Below are 17,607 nucleotides of genomic sequence, written 5' to 3' on the forward strand. Positions count from 1 at the left end.
AGATCGTTAACCCAGCAGCTTATAGGCCGAAAATTTGCAATCATAGGTTAAATGCTATTCAATTTACGCATAATATAAGCTTTATGCAACTCCTAAAGACTTTTCCTTCTAGCCTTGCATATCAAAGTTAAAAAGCATAGTTTTCACGCACCCCTCCTGGGAATATAAAAGAAACTTTATCGAAAGAAAGCCTGAAAAAAATTAAAAACATGCCTATAGACGCAACGTATATATTTACACATGAGTTTTCTTGTCATAGGGTATACCTATATACACAGAGAATCCTCCCTCTTCCTTCACAAGCTAATAAACAGTTTGTTTTCATTTTATAGAAATAGTACTAGACTTGAGGCCTGTCAACCCCCTCCCCACACCTCCCTTTCAGTAATGTCCTAAAAAATATTGTTAGATCTTAATTTGAAAATAACTCGATTCACTTCTCCAAATAGAGATTGCATAGGCCTGCGCTTAATAAATTGAAATTGTTCTGCAAAACCGTTTTAATTTGTCGGAAAAACAAACCATTTCGATATGAGAAACCTTTTAAAGGAAGTGCTCTAAAAAGGGTGACAGCTAATTTTAACCTCGCGTAGAGCATTATGTCAAAACCAGAGCGGCATTTTCATTAAAAATTGACAGAAGTCATTGGTCGCGTTTAGCTAGGAAATATAAGGAAGGAATGTAAAGTAATGGTAATAATTTTTTAAATACTTTGGTTTTAAAACAGTGAGGGGGGGGGGGGGTTATGGTTTTTGGTAAAAAGAAAAAATATTATTTATTTAGTTTTTAAGGATAAAAAGTTAATTTTTAATTTTGATTCCGCGCTCGTAAAAAAAAAGGAAAAGGGGTGACAGCTAATTTTAACCTCGCGTAGAGCATTATGTCAAAACCAGAGCTGGCATTTTCATTAAAAAATTGACAGAAGTCAATGGTCGCTTTTTAGCTAGGGATATAGAAGGAAGTGAATTTAACGAAATGGTATTTCTTTTTGCGAGAATTTGGGATTGTAAAACAATGGCGGGAGGGTAAAAAGAATATATTTTATGTTTTCCATTGATTATAATGATGTTTGTAAGGCTTGGGGGGTTGGGGGTAAAGGAATATATTTACGTTTTAGCTGAATATACTGGAGGATGTCCAAGGAAAATGATTTCGTTTGAAAATGTACTAAAACGGCACTTACATGGCTAAATGCGAGCTGCCAAGGCTTCAAAGAGTTCATCAATATTATCCATTGTAGTTGTTTACACAGCGTCAAAATACTTTTTTTAATGCGAAGAAATAGTTTGTTTTCATTTTACACTGATGGCGGTAGAATTGAATGCATTGCCATCCCCCTTTACATACTTTACTTACCACGAAGCTGTTAGAAGCACTGTATTGACGGCTCCTCCCGGTCCCATTCTGTGGTACATTTAGTGTTAAACTTAATTTAAAAATAATCTCTTTCACCGCTTCTCCGACAAATACAAGGCCCTTACTTTTAATGCGAAGAACTAGTTTGTTTTCATTTTACACTGATGGCGGTAGAATTGAAGGCATTACCCTCCCCCTTTACATAATTTACTTACAACGAAGCTGTTGGAAGCAATGTATTGCCCCCTCCCCCCTTTCACATAATGTTCTAAATATATTGTTAAACTTAATTTGAAAATAATCTCTTTCACTGGCTCTCCGACAAATACAAGACCCTTACTTTTAATGAGAAGAAATAGTTTGTTTTCATTTTACACTGATGTCGGTAGAATTGAAGGCATTGCCCTCCCCCTTTACATAATTTACTTACATCGAAGCTGTTAGAAGCAATGTATTGCCCCCTCCCCCTTTCACATAATGTTCTAAATATATTGTTAAACTTAATTTGAAAATAACTCTCTTTCACCGGCTCTCTGACAAATACAAGGTTACGAAACTACAAGCTTAATATACAGCAATCTCTTTTTGCTTAAAACTGTTTTAATTTGACAGCCAAAACAAAACCCTTTGACTAGACCGATAGCGTGAACACATTGGAAAAGGGTGACAGCTAATTATAGGCCTCACATTGGAGTCTTGTGTCAAATCAGCGCAGGCTAATAACAACAGAGCGATGGATGTCTCAGTTAGAGAAAAGATTACAATTGAAAAAAGCCAAAATTTTAACGAAAGGATAATTATTTCTTTTTGCGAGAATTTGGTTTTGTAAAACAATGGTGGGAGGGGGTTAGGGTATAAAGAATATATTTTATGTTTTCAACTGATTCTAATGTTTTTTGTATGGTTTGGGGGGGGGGTTAGGTTTTGAGGGTAAAAGAAAATATTTTATGTATTTAATTTTGACGGAGAAACAGTGCCTGTGGACTTTGGCTGCCGCGCTCGTAAACACATAGGAAAAGCGGTGACAGCTAATTTTAACCTCGCGTAGAGCATTATGTCAAAACCAGAGCGGCATTTTCATTAAAAATTGACAGAAGTCAATGGTCGCTTTTAGCTAGAAATATAGAAGGAAGGAATTTAACGAAATGGTATTTCTTTTTGCGAGAGTTTCGTTGTAAAACAGTGAGGGGGGGGGATTTAGCTGGAAATATAGAAGGAAGGAATTTAACGAAATGGTATTTCTTTTTGTGAGAATTTGATTGTAAAACAATGGTGGGGGGGATTTAGCTGGAAATATAGAAGGAAGGAATTTATCGAAATGGTATTTCTTTTTGCGAGAATTTGATTGTAAAACAATGGTTTGGGGGGGGGGGGGGTTAGGTTTTGAGGGCAAAAGAAAATATTTGCGTTTTAGCTGAATATACTGGAGGATGTCCAAGGGAAATTCGTTTGAAAATAAAAATGCACTTACATTGCTAATTGCGACTGTCAATGCTTCTAAAGAGTTAAATTTATCCATTGTAGCTGTTTGCACTATGTCAAAACACTTTCTGATAATTGAATCATATTGCATGCCCGTTATATACGAAATCTCAAGGGCGAATTGTTATGTAACGGGGAAAACTATATGTAACAAGCCCTCTGATTGGCTGAGAAAGGGGATGTAACCGACTCGCTGATTGGCTGAGAAGGAAACACGTGATCTAACTGTTTCCGGGAAACTCATAACATTTGGCGCGTGCCAAAAACAACAACAACAACAAATAAATCGACCTTGACATTCGCTGAGAGCGTGCACTTACAACAACAACAACAACATCGACCTTGGAAAAAGAGGTCATTGACCCCATTAACAACGTGTTCTCCCTAATGACTCTATGCCTATATATGGTGTGCTGTGCGGACTCAATAAGGCCCTTCTACTTATAAAATTGAATCTATTCAAAAAAGAGCCCTAAGAATAATTTTTAAAGAAACCTTGGTACCATATTCACTCCTTCTAAAAAAAAGCCAAGCTGGAAACTCTTGAGCACAGGAGAGGAACGTTGTGCCTCCGTTTCGCAAAAAATGCAATAATAAACCCTCGCACGGAAAACATTTTCCCCAAAAGACACTCCCCATCCAGTCACCGCCTGCCATGTACTGTCTCTGAACCCATCCCTATCTTGTCCCCCATCCGTTGTTCTACCTCCAGATATAAAAAAACTTTTTTCCCCTTCATTACTGATCAAATAAACCACTAGTTTTTTTTGTTTTTTTTTTTTTTTTTTTTTTTTTTTTTTACTGCTGATACCCATGCTGGTGTCCGTTTGGCTCTTCCGTTCCCTCCCTTTTTATATATTCTCTTTCAAACCTTTTTAATATTATTTTTACCTCAATTTTCTTTTTTGGTTTTGTTTTAATTTGTGCCTTTTTAACTTTCTTACATTTGACACTTTTTGTTTTTTAGACTAATGAATGGCTTTGCCTTTCTGATATTGTTGTTTTTGGCATTGTTTAGTCAGTTTTTTAGTTGTTGTGCTATTTCAATGTCTTTTTTTTATTATATGACCTCGAAATGCGAATTCGGCCCTTCGGGGCTTGTGATAGTCATTTTTCGAAATAAATATCTTATCTTAAAAAGGGTACTATCCCTTTGAATTTCAAATAGAATGAGCCCTTTTTCAAGTTTCTACAACAAAGATTTCAATAAAAACCTTATATGCCCACAGGGCATAACTTATAATCCTTGCCCTGAGGGTGTCCTTCTCAAAAATATATTTTCTATCTAGAAATCAACTACGCTGAACAAAATGATTATCTCAAAATTTTTATTGGATGTGTTTGGGGGAATAATAGGCTTGAGGCGGGGGGCTAGTTGCCCTCCAATCACTTTCGACTATTAAAAAGGGCACTAGCCTTTTGGATTTCCAATCGAAAGAGCTTTTTTGAAGTTTCTACGACAAAACCTTCTTTAAAAACCTTACAAACCCCCAGGGCATAACTTAAAACCCTTGGCCTGAGGGCCCTGGGAGAGTTTCCTCCTCAAAAAATATTTTCTATCTGGAAATCAACTACGCTGAACAAAATGGATATATCAAAATTTTGATTGGATGTGTTTGGGGGAATGATGGGCGTGGGGGGGGGGGGGCTATTTGCCCACCAATGACTTTCTAAGATTAAAAATGGCACAATCACTTTGAAATTCCAATCGAATTAGCCTTTTTTTAAGTTTCTACGACAACGCATTCTATAAAACCTTATATGCCCTCAGTGCATAACTTAAAACCCTTGCCCTGAGGGTTGTGGGGGAGTTTCCTCCTCAAAAATATATTTTCTATCTAGAAATCAACTACGCTGAACAAAATGGCTATCTCAAAATTTTGACTGGATGTGTTTCGGGGAATAATGGGCGGGGGGGGGCTAGTTGCCCTCCAATCACTTTCGACTATTAAAAAGGGTACTAGCCCTTCGAATTTCCAGTCGAATGAGCCCGTTGTGAAGTTTCAATGACAACGCCTTCTATAAAAACCTTATATGCCCCCAGGGGATAACTTAAAATCCGTGCCCTGAGAGTTGTGGGGGAGTGTCCTCCTCAAAAATACATTTTCTATCTGAAAATCAACTACGCTGAACAAAATTCCTATCTAACAATATTGATTGGCTGGGTTGTGGGGAATTATGGGAGTAGGGGGGTCTAGTTGCCCTCCAATCACTTTCGACTATTAAAAATGGCACTAGAACTCCCAATTTCCAATCGAATGAGCCTGTTTTGAAGCTTCTACAACAACGCTTTCTATAAAAACCTTATATCCCCCCAGGGCATAACTTAAAACCCTTGCCCCGAGGGTTGTGGGGGAGTGTCCTCCTCAAAAGCGTATTTTCTTTCTGGAAATCAACTACACTGAACAAAATGGCTATATCAAATTTTTGATTGGATGTGTTTGGGGGAATGATGGGTGGGGGGGCTAGTTGCCCTCCAATCACTTTCGACTATTCAAAAGGACACTAGCCACTCCAATTTCCAATCGAATGAGCCCTTTTCGAAGTTTCTACGACAACTCCTTCGATACGAAGTGCCCGGGTGGAGAAAAAAAAACAACAACAAAAAATACACTTTGTGCCCACATCGTTCTTTACTTACGCAGCGCTAGCGCGCTGCCTATGATTTGATATATTTATTGGGGTTAATTTTTTTTCTGCAAGTCCAATATGATAATTCGGTCACAAGCAAAAGGCAGTGACTAATATATTTTTGATAATTATTTTAACAAATGAATTATTTTTTTCTGGTATTTTCTTGATTGCGTACTTTGGACAATAGCGAGTCAGTACTGGGCATTGAGGACAAATTCATTATTGCCCCGTACTTTATTTTAGCCATACTGCAGAAATTTAGAAGAACTTGATAGATCATGACAGTGGCTATTTTGTGTGGTATAGAGTAAATTTTCTCAAAAAGTTGATTTTAAATTTTGTTTCAGAGGAGAAAAAGAAACCATAAGAAATACTGAAACAAAAAAGTATTTTTACTGAAAAGTAAATAAAATTATAAATTATATTCTTATGTATAAAAAGTTTTCAATTGTGACACATTAAAGTTTTTGATTTGAGCTTAGACCCCAACACCCCTCCTCCCTACCCTCTGTATGGCCTTGAATATTGGATGCACACAGGATGTGTGTGCTAGATGATTTGAAAACTTAATCCAGTTAATGTTGTTTTCCTTTTGAACGTTCTCTAAAGCGTTTCGACCCAACTTTGCCAACCTAGTTCAAAACCACCTTTTATGTCCAGTTTTTACAAGAAACAAAGCTTGAATATTGAAACACTTGTCTCTAGATTCGATGTTGAAATTCTGAGTTCTATTCAAGAGTTCTGCATGATAAAAGGTGCGAAAGATATTACACAATACCGTGAGCATTCATATTTTCTATTGATAATTCGATAATCTCTATTCGATAATTTGTTAGCTAAAGAGAGAACGAAATTACAATTAAATCAGACTCTGTTTGTGAGGCTGAAAAAATGAGTGAAAAAAGAATACAGCCACGTGGAGAATGGTCGAACAAAATCGAATTTATTTTATCCACTATGGGATTCTGTATTGGTCTTGGAAATGTATGGAGGTTCCCATATTTGTGTTACAAGAATGGAGGAGGCAAGTAAAGCACTTTGAATAAGGTTTAGCTTGGAATGATATAGTGGGGGGGGAGATATTTCTAGATATTTTTTAAGCCCAATGAGGGTATATGTTGTATGCAAGTATTCTAATTTGACTTCTTTAACACCATATGGGTGGGACAAGGCCGTACCCAGGCAAGTAAAGCGCTTTGAATAAGGTCTAACTTGGAATTAAATGGTAGGCGGGGGGGGGGTAGTATTGTTAGATATTTTTAAAGCACAATGAGTTTATGTGTTCAGCTATCAATAATGCGGGTGCCCTAATTTGACTTATTTAAAACCGTATGGATGGGACAAGGCCGTATCCACGAATTTTGCTCGGGTGGTGGGGAGAGGGGACTTAAAATAACGAAACACGATTTTCTTATATGTATTTTAGTTACCTTTTTACATGTCAGACAAAATATTCTTTTTTTGGAGGGGGGCTGGGTAATCCCTCTCCCTCCAGATAGGGTCTGGGGGTGTAGTTTCAGTATCTTTAGTTTTTTTGGCCTACTAGGAATGATGTAGACTCAGTTTTTGGTGTGGGTTATATGCATCGGCAAATTTCAATTATTGAGACAATTTAGAATCAATTATTTAATTATGATTCAAATGATATTTCTGTTGTCTCGCAACCTTTTCTACAACGATAGAATTCCTGTTGAATTTAAGTTTTACTCTATATATTCTTTTAATAAACCAACTTAACTCCAACCTGTAAATATTTTATAGTAAAGCACACTGACTATTCAGAACTCGGTATCCGTCACTCAAAATATCAGAGGAAATTAACTATTTTCTAATCTGACTATTGTGTATCGTATCCATACACCACAAATGAATGTGTAAAAACATGCGTAACAAAAGTGGGCCTAGAGTAACAAAATTAATCAAGAAAGCCTATTTTATACGTTGAAAAACCAGCACCAGTAAAAAGTAGAACAAAGTTTTCAAAATTGACCCTGCCAAAAAGACGCTGAACAGACTAACAAAAGAGCACCTAAGAGCACAATAAAAGAGCACAACATAAGAGCATAAGAGCACAATAAATAAACAACTATGATTCGCATACCGTTACCTACTTTATTTGGTGTTGTAAACTTAATAAAGAGTGATTTTTCTCCATTATTTTTGTCCATTTTATTTAAGAAAAAAAATACAAAATATATGATCTTTCCATAAAAAAATACATTAAAATTGTGTTCGTTGCATAAGATAATCAAACAAATCCTGCATAAGCGTATCTAAGCATGGTTAAATTGAACAGCTTTTTCCATTCATGTTGCAGCCTGATTTTACTATTAATTTGTGGAAATTTGATAACAATGAAGTTTTTTTTCATAAAAAAAGTATATTTTTTCTTTCAGTCAAAATATGACCCAGTTCCCCGTTATAAATTAACTATGAAATTACATCAGTTTTGCTGGTTTTCAAAAACCCACAAACTAACAAGTAATATACCCATTCTTTCTCTCTATCACCGTCAGATTAGATGGCTGTAAGAAGCCGGGAGAAGGCTCATTTGGTCGTAAATCCTGATACTTATAATCTCTTTTAAGTGAACGCACTTTGATGCCTGGGAAGCCCCCAATATTCTATTTGGTGTCAAGTCAAATTTCAAGATAGCTACCGTTTGAATTGAAATGGTCAAATATTCTGAGTAATTCGCTTCTACGAGTAACGCACTACAGGCAGTTCATTGGTATGGGCAACGGCCGTATTCAGGAATGGGCTACGCGCTTTGAACACCCCTAAAGTTATGTCCAACTCGTAAAAACGTAACGAAAATGCATACAAAATATTTTTTGATGCGTTTTTTAAGCTTTTTTGTAACCTCCAGCCCCCTTAGAAATACCCCCCCCCCAAAAAAAAACCTGGATACACCATTGGCATAAACGCCATATTATAAATATATCCCTTTTCAAACAGACGCTCCATAGATACATCAGAGGCGGCGCAATAGCGCTGCCTAAGTAAAGAACGATGTTGATACAATGTATTATTTTTGGTTTCTTTAGACCAGGGCACTTCGTATCGAAAGTATTTTCATAGAAACTTCGAAAAGGGTCAAAAATTTGAAGGGCTTGTGCCCTTTTTAATGGTCAAAAGTAATAAGAGGGCAACCAATACCCCTCCCACTCCTACCATTTCCCCAAACACATCCAATGAAAATTAAAATTAAAATCGACTATTAAAAAGGGCAATTTCAATTACCATACAATTGAGCCCTTTTTGAAACTTTTACAACAACTTTCTATATAAACCTTATATGCCCCCAGGGCATTACTTATAACCCTTGCACCGAGGGCTCTGAGGAAGTTATCATCCTAAAACACCTAATTTCCAAAAATTTCGACCACCTTGAACCAAATGGATATCTCAAAGCTTTGATTAGATGTGTTTGGGGAAATGGTGGGCGTGGGAAGGGAGTTAGTTGACCTTGAATCAATTTCGACTATTAAAAGGGTACTAGCCCTTTCAATTTTCAATTGAATAAACCCTTTTTGATGTTTTTACAACATCGCTTTGTTTAAAAACCTTACATGCTCCCAGGGCATAACTTGCAACCCTTGTCCTGAGGGTTGCGGGGGGATTGATCGTCATCCTTAAGGACCTAATTTCCAAAACTTTCAAATACGTTTAACAACACGTCTATCTAAAATTTTATATTCGATGTTTTTGGTGGAAAGCTGGGTTTGATAGAGGGGTTATTGGTCCTCACATTACCTTCGATTATTAAAAAGGGCACGAGCCCTTTGAACTTCTAATTAAATGAAGCAGTTTTCAAGTTTCTGTGAAGCAACTTTCAACAAAGACCGGATAAGCCCCAAGGGCATAACTTATAACCCTTGCCCTGAAGACTATGGGGGAAGTGTCCTGCTCAAAGGTTTAACTTCCTGAACTTTAAACTGCGTGGAAAAAATTTCCATCTCAAAATTTTGATTGGATGTGTTTGGGGAAATGGTGGGCGTGAGAGGGGGGCTAGTTGCCCTTCAATCACTTTTAAATATTAATAGAGTACTAGCCCATTCAATTTTAAATTGAATAAACCCTGTTAGATGTTTTTACAACATCGCTTTCTATAAGAACCTTACATGCTCCCAGGGCATAACTTACAACCCTTGCCCTGAGGGTTGTGGGGGGGATGGGATGTCATCCTTAAAGACCATTTCCAAAACTCTCAACTACGTTGAATAAAATGGCTGTCTAAAAATTTTGGATGGGATGTGTTTGGGGAAAATGCGGGTGGTAGAGGGGGGTTTGTTGCCCGCAAATCACTTTCGACTATTAAAAAGGGCACTAGCCCTTTGAATTTCTGATCGAATTAACCCTTTTTCAAGTTTCTACGACAAAGATTTCAGTAAAAACCTTATATGCCCCCAGGGCGTAACTTATAACCCTTGCCCTGAAGACTGTGGGGGAGTGTCCTGCTCAAAGGTATTATTTACTGAACTTTAAACTGCGTGGAACAATACGGCCATCTCAAAATTTTGATTGGATATATTTGAGGAAATGGTGGGCGTGGAAGGGGAGTTTGTTGCCCTTCAATCACTTTTGACCATTAAAAATAGCACTAGCCATTCCAATTTCCATTCATATGAGCCCTTTTTGAAGTTTCTACGACAACGCTTTCTATAAAAGCCTTATACGCCACCTGGGTATAACTGACAACCTTTGCCCGAGGCGAGTGTCCTGTTCAAAAACATAATTTCTATCTGGAAATCAACAACGCTGAACAAAATGGACTATCTAAAAATTTTGATTGGATGTGTTTAGGGAAAAGGTGGGCGAGCGAGGGGGGTTAGTTGCCCTCAAATCACTTTCGACTAATCAAAATGGCACTAGACCTTTGAATTTCCAATCGAAAGAGCCCCTTTTCAAGTTTCTATGACAAAGATTTCAATAGAAACTTATATGCCCCCAGGGTATAAATTATAACCCTTGCCCTGTGGGGGGAGTGTCCTGCTCAAAGGTATAATTTCCTGAATTTTAAACTACGTAAATGGCTATCTTAAAATTTTGATTGGATGTGTTTGGGAAAATAATGGGCGTGGAAGGGGTGTTGGTTACCTTACAATCACCTTCGACTATTAAAAAGAACGCTAGCCATTTCAATTTCTAATCGAATGAGCCCTTCTTGAAGTTTCTACGACAACGCGTTCTATAAAAACCTTATATGTCTCCAGGGCACAACTTACAATCCTTGCCATAAGGGCTGTGAGATGGTTGTCATCCTCAAAGACTTAATTTCCAGAACTTTCGATTACGTTGAACAAAATGGATATCTCGAAATTTTGATTGGATATGCCTAAATAATTACCTACAGAGAAGGAAACATGTTAAGAAAACAATTCTTACTTCATAATATGCAAAATAATTGTAGCTAGCACATTCCGCAAGCAGCCTCACATTACTTTATCCCCAGCATGAAACTTCAAGAAACTTCTTGAAGTTTCTACGACAACGCGTTCTAAAGAAACCTTAAATGCTCCAGGGCATAACTTACAACCCTTGCCATATGGGCTGTGAGATGGTTGTCATCCTCAAGGACTTAATTTCCAGAACTTTCGATTACGTTGAACAAAATGGATATCTCAAAATTTTGATTGGATGTAGTTGGGGAAATGGTGGGCGTGATAGGGGGGTTAGTTGCCCTTCAATCACTTTCGACTATTAAAAGGACATTAAACCTTTCAATTTTCAGTTGAATGAACCCTTTTTGATGTTTTTACAACATCGATTTCTATAAAAACCTTACATGCTCCCAGGGCATAGCTTACAACCTTTGCCCTGAGGGTTTTGGGGGGGATGGGTTGTCATCCATAAAGACCTAATTTACAGACCTGACACCTACTTTTAATACAATGTCTATATCGAATTTCTTATTGGATGTCTTGGGGTAAATGGTGTGCGTGAGAGGGGGGTTAGTTGCCCCGAAATAACTTTCGACTATTAAAAAGGGCAATAGCTCTATGACTTTCGAATCTAATGAGACCTTTTTCAAGTTTCTACGATAAAGATTTCAATAAAAACTTATATGCCCCAGGGCATAACTTACAACCCTTGCTCTGAAGACTGTGGGGGAAATGTCCTGCTCAAAGATGTAATTTCCTGAACTTTAAACTACGTGGAATAAAATGGCTCTCTCAGAATTTTTATTGGATGCATTTGTGGAAATGGTGGGCGTGGAAGGGGTGCTAGTTGCCTTACAATCACCTTCGACTATTAAAAAGGACACTAGACATTTAGATTTCTAATCGAATGAGCCCTTTTTGAAGTTTCTACGACAACGCGTTCTTTACAAACCTTATATACCCCGAGGGCTTAACTTACAACCCCTGCCCTGAGGGCTGTGAGGGGGCTGTTGACCTCAAAGACCTAATTTACAGAACTTAAAACTACGTTGAATAAAATGGCTATCTCAAAATTTTGATTGGATGTGTTTGGGGAAAAAGTGGGCGTGAAAGGGGGGTTAGTTGCCCTCCAATCACTTTCGACTATTAAAAAGGGCACTAGACCCTTGAATTTCCAATCGAATGAGCCTTTTTTGAAGTTTCTACGACAACAACTTCTATAAAAACATTATATACCCCCAGGACATAACTTAAAACCCTTGCCCTGAGGGCTGTGACGGAGTGTCCTCCTCAAAAACATATTTTCTATATGGAAATCAACTACGCTGCACAAAAAGGCTATTTCAAGATTTTGATTGGATGTGTTTTGGGAAATGGTGGACGTGGAAGGGGTATTAGTTGTCTTCCAACAACTTTCGACTATTAAAAAGGGCACAAGCCACTCCAATTACCAATTGAATGAGCCCCCTTCGAAGTTTCTAAGACAACTTCTTCGATACGAAGTGTCCAGCTCTAAAGGAAAAAAATAATAAATAATACAGTGTGCAAATTTCGTTCTTATATACCCTCATAACTTAAGACCCTTGCCCTGAGGGTTGTGGAGGAGTGTCCTCCTCAAAAACATATTTTCTATCTTGAAATCAACTACGCCGAACAAAATGGCTATCTCAAAATTTTGATTGGATGTGTTTGGGGGAATAATGGGCATGGGGGGGGGGCTAGTTGCCCTCCAATCACTTTCGACTATTAAAAAGGGCACTAGCCCCTCCAATTTCCAATCTAATGAGCCCTTTTCGAAGTTTCTACGACAACTCCTTTGATATAAAGTGCCTGGGTATGGGGTAAAAAAAAAAATACATTGTACCAACATCGTTCTTTACTTAGGCCGCTCTATTGCCCTGCCTATGATGACGTATCAAATAGTGTGTGGTAACGAACTATATTTTAATGACGTATCAAATAGTACGTATAAATATGACGTATCAAATAGTTTAATACGTATCAATGACGTATTAATGAAGTATAGAATAGTTTGTGTTATCAAACTGTAAGTCGGGAGCGCCAAGGAGCAATAATAACTGTAACTCTAAAAAATAAATTTTGATAACAATCAATGCATCGAAGGGGTGAAATTTTTACGCTGATCCCAAATATATAAATATCATTAAATTTGATATAACGGATCAAAAGCTACAAGCCTGAGCAAATTTGGAAGAGTTTTCAAAAAAGGAGAAACGCTCCCAAAAGTTAAGTGATTTTAATGAGAGCTCACTATCAAATTCACCGCATAAGAGAACCCTGTAATAGACGTTTCAAAATCCTATGTACAAGAATATGGAACTTTTTCAAATAGTTTGTGGTAACGAACTGTTAATGAAGCATACAGGCATATCCAGGAAGAATTTCTTTCTGGGGGGGGGGGGGGGGTTGGAGTAGGGGTTACGGGGGAGAATCTTTCGATGGTGGATGTTTCTTTGGGGGAAGGGACATTTCTATGAAGGAGGCGCCAGATTTCCCAGCATTATTTAAAAAACGATCAGAAATTAAATAAAAAAAAGTTTTTTTCAACTGAAAGTAAGGAGCAACATTATAACTTAAAACGAACAGAAATTATTACGTATATGAGGGGGCTCGCCACCTAGTTAATGCCTCGCTCTTTACGCTAAAGTTTTTTTTAGTAATTTCAAAAGAGCTATCTATTCTAATTAACCGGCCTTTGTAATTCAGGGGTTTGTGATCCGAACAAAATTCGAACTTTAGTGTAAAGAGCGAGATATTGACTAGGGGGCGAACTCCCTGATATACGTAATAAAAACATACGAATATCGAAATTCCTTACGTAAGTTAATTCGTAAGCTACGTTAGAACAAAATTTCGAGGAAGCCATTTAGCCAAAAAAAGGGAAAATTAATATGCGAATTTCGTTTTAATTATTCATGTACGGTGAACCAAAATCAATGCTGCATTAATGGAAAAGCATTTGGAAATTAAATAAAAAAAAACGAGTTTTTTTTAACTGAAAGTAAGGAGCTACATTAAAACTTAAAACGAACAGGTATTATTCCGTATATGAAAGGGACTGTCCCCTCCACAAGGCCTCGTTCTTTACGCTAAAGTTTGGCTCTGTCTCACAACTTTATTTTTGAAAGCAATAAAATACTTTAGCGCAAAAAAAAAATTTTTTTTTTATTTAATTTGAAAAAAAACCACGGATGTGTGCTTATTTGTTACTATTTATTCCCCAGGGGTGATCCTATTGAGCCAATGGTCCTAAGAGGTCGGAAGAAGACTCATTTGAACGAAAATCGAAAATTCTATTGATCTTCTCAGTGATTAAATAATTTGTCATGAGAAAATGTTTTTTTTTTGCCATCTTGTGTCGCCAAACTATGATTTTGCCCAAGAGAGGATCAAGATACTATCGGCGGAAAATTTTGACGAATCGACCGATTTCAATGAATAGAAAAATATCAACAAAATTTTATCGACCTTTCCAGTTGTAGATAAAGTAATGCCAGACGGTAGCACATTGATTTCTGTGGCATAGTTTGTAATCTGACATAGTCATAATGTTCTGTGACATAGTCATAAATGACTATGGACATATATCTTTATGCTTGATTTCACTGAGTTGACTCACTCAATTTTCAAAACCTTATGTTTAATGATGTATATCTGCGCATCAGCTATTATGAGGGATGGGCCATGAGTCATCCTTCGTACCAAATCCAATTTTCCCCTATCATGCCAAAGGATCGCATGACATAGATATGTTGTTTTTTTGTTATTAGATAATCCTCACGCATACATTTATTCCTCCCATATTACCATCTTAGAATACAGGAATAATTTCAGTTTATAACTGAGCTGTGAATTTTTAAGACATCTTTAAGACTAAGACATTTCTTATTTGATTTTTAAAGACATTTTTTAAGACTAAGGCATAGTTAGAGATATTCTTTAAGGCATATTTAAGACATTTTAAGATATTTATTCTTTGTGTCATTTTGTAAACTTGTGAAGACAACCGCTACTATGACTATAAACCATGTGATTCTATAAAATGTGATTCTATAAATGTGATTCTATAAAAGTGTACTTTTTTTATTTTAATATTAAAACATTTTTATTTTACAAATATCTCATTAAGCCTATATACAATATGCCAACCTTAGCGTCTTTTTCTGAGGGGAATGATCTAGGTGCCGATGAAAATCTAAAATTTTTGCTTTGTAGCATAAAAGAACTAATTGTCCCCTTTTTACTCGAATTGGATTCTCACAGCCGAAATTTTGGACGCCTTACATTTTAATGTAATTTGAAATTCTTATCTTCTTCATTTCTTCGTTTGGCATGTTTTTTTTCTAGAAAATTTCCTTCGAGTTTTAACTTTATTCTAAATTTACCCCCAATTGCCAGGCAAAACCATAGAAATTCCAGTTTTAGCCAGCAAAGGGTAAACTCCTCCAAACCCGCTTGCTAATGTAACATAAAAGTATCATTTTCCTTGTTTCTTCTTTTGAGAGGTATATTCTTTAAATTTCCTCATAACTTTAACTTCATTCTAGATTTAGCTCGCTAAGCTGGAAAACTCTTAGAAATCCCGGGTTTAGCCAAAAAAGGTCGAAATCCCCCAAACCCTTATTCTATTTTAATACGAGATTCTTCTTTTATCTATTTTTTGGGTAATCTTTATATAAACTTTCTTCAAATTTTTACTTTATTCTATATTTATCCCCATAAGCTGGAAAAAATCATGGAATTTTCACTTTTTAGCCAAAAAAAGGACAGAATCCCTCCAAAACCTCATTTTAATTTAATATAAAATTATTAATTTCTTTCCTTTTTTAATATCCTTTCAAAGAGTTTTAACATTTTTAACTTGATTTTACATTTAGACCCCTGTGCAAGACAAAACCTTCAAATTTCCCCCTTCAGCCAGAAAGTACTAATTTTCTAAGTTTCGCCAAGAGCTGCATTCTCATGATATACAGTAGTAGTACTAGTATTACTACTGCTGCTAGTCATAGCAGTAGAATAATAGTAGCAGTAGTAGTACTAGCAGCAGCAGTAGTGGTAGTAGTTGTACTCCCAGTCGTAATAGTAGAAGCACAATTTTCGCTTTCTGAATTTCAATGGCAAAAAATTCTACATTTTTAACTTATCAGTATTTGATTTTGAAACTTATGGAACTAAAGACTTAAATGGAGAAATTAAACCTGTAATACTTAAAGTGATACTATTCTTACCATTGAAAGGCAAAGAATATCCTCGGTGCTCACTCTCATATTCCAGTCTTAATGACAATTACTACATAAAAATCTTCCAAAACTGATTTTGCCAAAATTGGTCCTTCTCGAGGCAATATAGCGAGATCTAACCTGCTCGAATCATTATGACAAGATTACAACTTTTCATGCCAGTACAGGAAACACGACAAGAGAAAAGCAAAGCTTCAAGGAATGAGCCCTTCCTATTGGCCTTTACCCCCTAGTCTATGCTACACCCTGGGAATATATAAAGGTCAGAAAATTGTAATATTTTTAAGCTTCAGTTTTACCAGCTAAACTTCAGTTAAACTTTAGTTTCAGGTTCAATTTATTCAGCATATCAATTTTGGATAATATGAAAAGCTTTCTGAAATATCAAAAAAAGCTACAAGGAATAAAGGCTTACTTGCCAGTTTCCCTAATGAATTGGATGGCGACAATTTCAGCAATGTGGAGCACTATCTCGACCTAAATAACCTAATTTAAACCTAGGGTAATGCAGCTAAAGTTAATTTAACCTAACCCAGCTTTTCACCTAAATTCGTTATTTTTTAATTTTGTTCAAGTCAATCAGTCTTTTCAAAACTTGCTAAACCTTTGTAGGTGCAATACCTGGGTAGGTAGATTTAAGTAGCTATATTTAGGTAGGTGCACCTACGCATGCAGACCTAGCTAGTTAGTCAAAGCTAGTTATGTGGGTGAGGTGATGAATTTTGTGCTATTCAACTTCCTGCTCGATAGATTTTCAGGCTTTTTCTTCCAATTTTGGCTCATGTCTTTCCGGTTTTATGATAATTTTGTTAGCGCATTTCCAACTTTTCATTGTTTTGCTTGCGTGTTTCAATCCTTAAAAACTTTTATTCGCGTGTTTCCCTGATTTAAAATTTTGTGATAATGCTTTAAATTGCATTGTTCAGATGGGAAATTTTATAGTATTTTTAAATTTTGTTCAAGTAAATTCGTCTCTTTCAAAATTTGTTCGTGTTTCCATCTAATATGCTGAATAATTTGAACCTGAAACTGAAGTTTAACTGAAGTTTAGCTGGTAAAACTGAAGCTTAAAAATATAACAATTTTCTGACAATTATATTTCCCAGGGTGTAGAGTAGACTAGGGGGTAAAGGCCAATAGGGAGGGCTCATTCCTTGAAGCTTTGCTTTTCTCTTGTCGTGTTTCCTGTATTGACATGAAAAGTTGTAATCTTGTCATAGTGATTCGAGCAGGTTAAATTTCGCTATATTGACTCGATATGCCTTTAAGAATATCTCTAACTATGCCTTAGGCTTAAAAAATGTCTTCAATGTTTTAGTCTTAAAGATGTCTTAAAAATACACAGCTTTGTTATAAACCATAATTATTCCCTTATTCTGAGATGGTAATATATGGGGGAATAAATGTATGCGTGAAGATTATCTATTAAAAAAAAAACATTTCTATGTCATGCGATCCTTTGGCATGATAGGGGAAAATTGGATTTGGAC

The 17,607-nt window shown here is 36.4% G+C and overlaps 1 protein-coding gene across 2 annotated transcripts in view; it reads left to right on the forward strand.

Annotated features, from left to right (window-relative positions):
• Positions 1-17,607, forward strand: part of LOC148944763 (sodium- and chloride-dependent GABA transporter 2-like) — a 187,454-nt gene that overhangs the window by 36,330 nt on the left and 133,517 nt on the right. The window contains exon 1 of one of the 2 annotated variants that reach the window (XM_089100671.1): positions 6,349-6,496. The exons of the other annotated variant lie outside the window; for it this stretch is intronic. Coding sequence (XP_088956797.1) covers positions 6,364-6,496 — 133 coding nt within the window. The 5' untranslated portion in view covers positions 6,349-6,363. Of the gene's footprint in view, positions 1-6,348; positions 6,497-17,607 lie in introns of those variants that run through there. 2 annotated transcript variants of the gene reach the window in all.

The sequence above is a fragment of the Artemia sp. Qi Xiang Cuo genome, chromosome 14, assembly GCF_049724085.1.
Source record: "Artemia sp. Qi Xiang Cuo chromosome 14, ASM4972408v1, whole genome shotgun sequence".
Lineage (NCBI taxonomy): Eukaryota > Metazoa > Arthropoda > Branchiopoda > Anostraca > Artemiidae > Artemia > Artemia sp. Qi Xiang Cuo.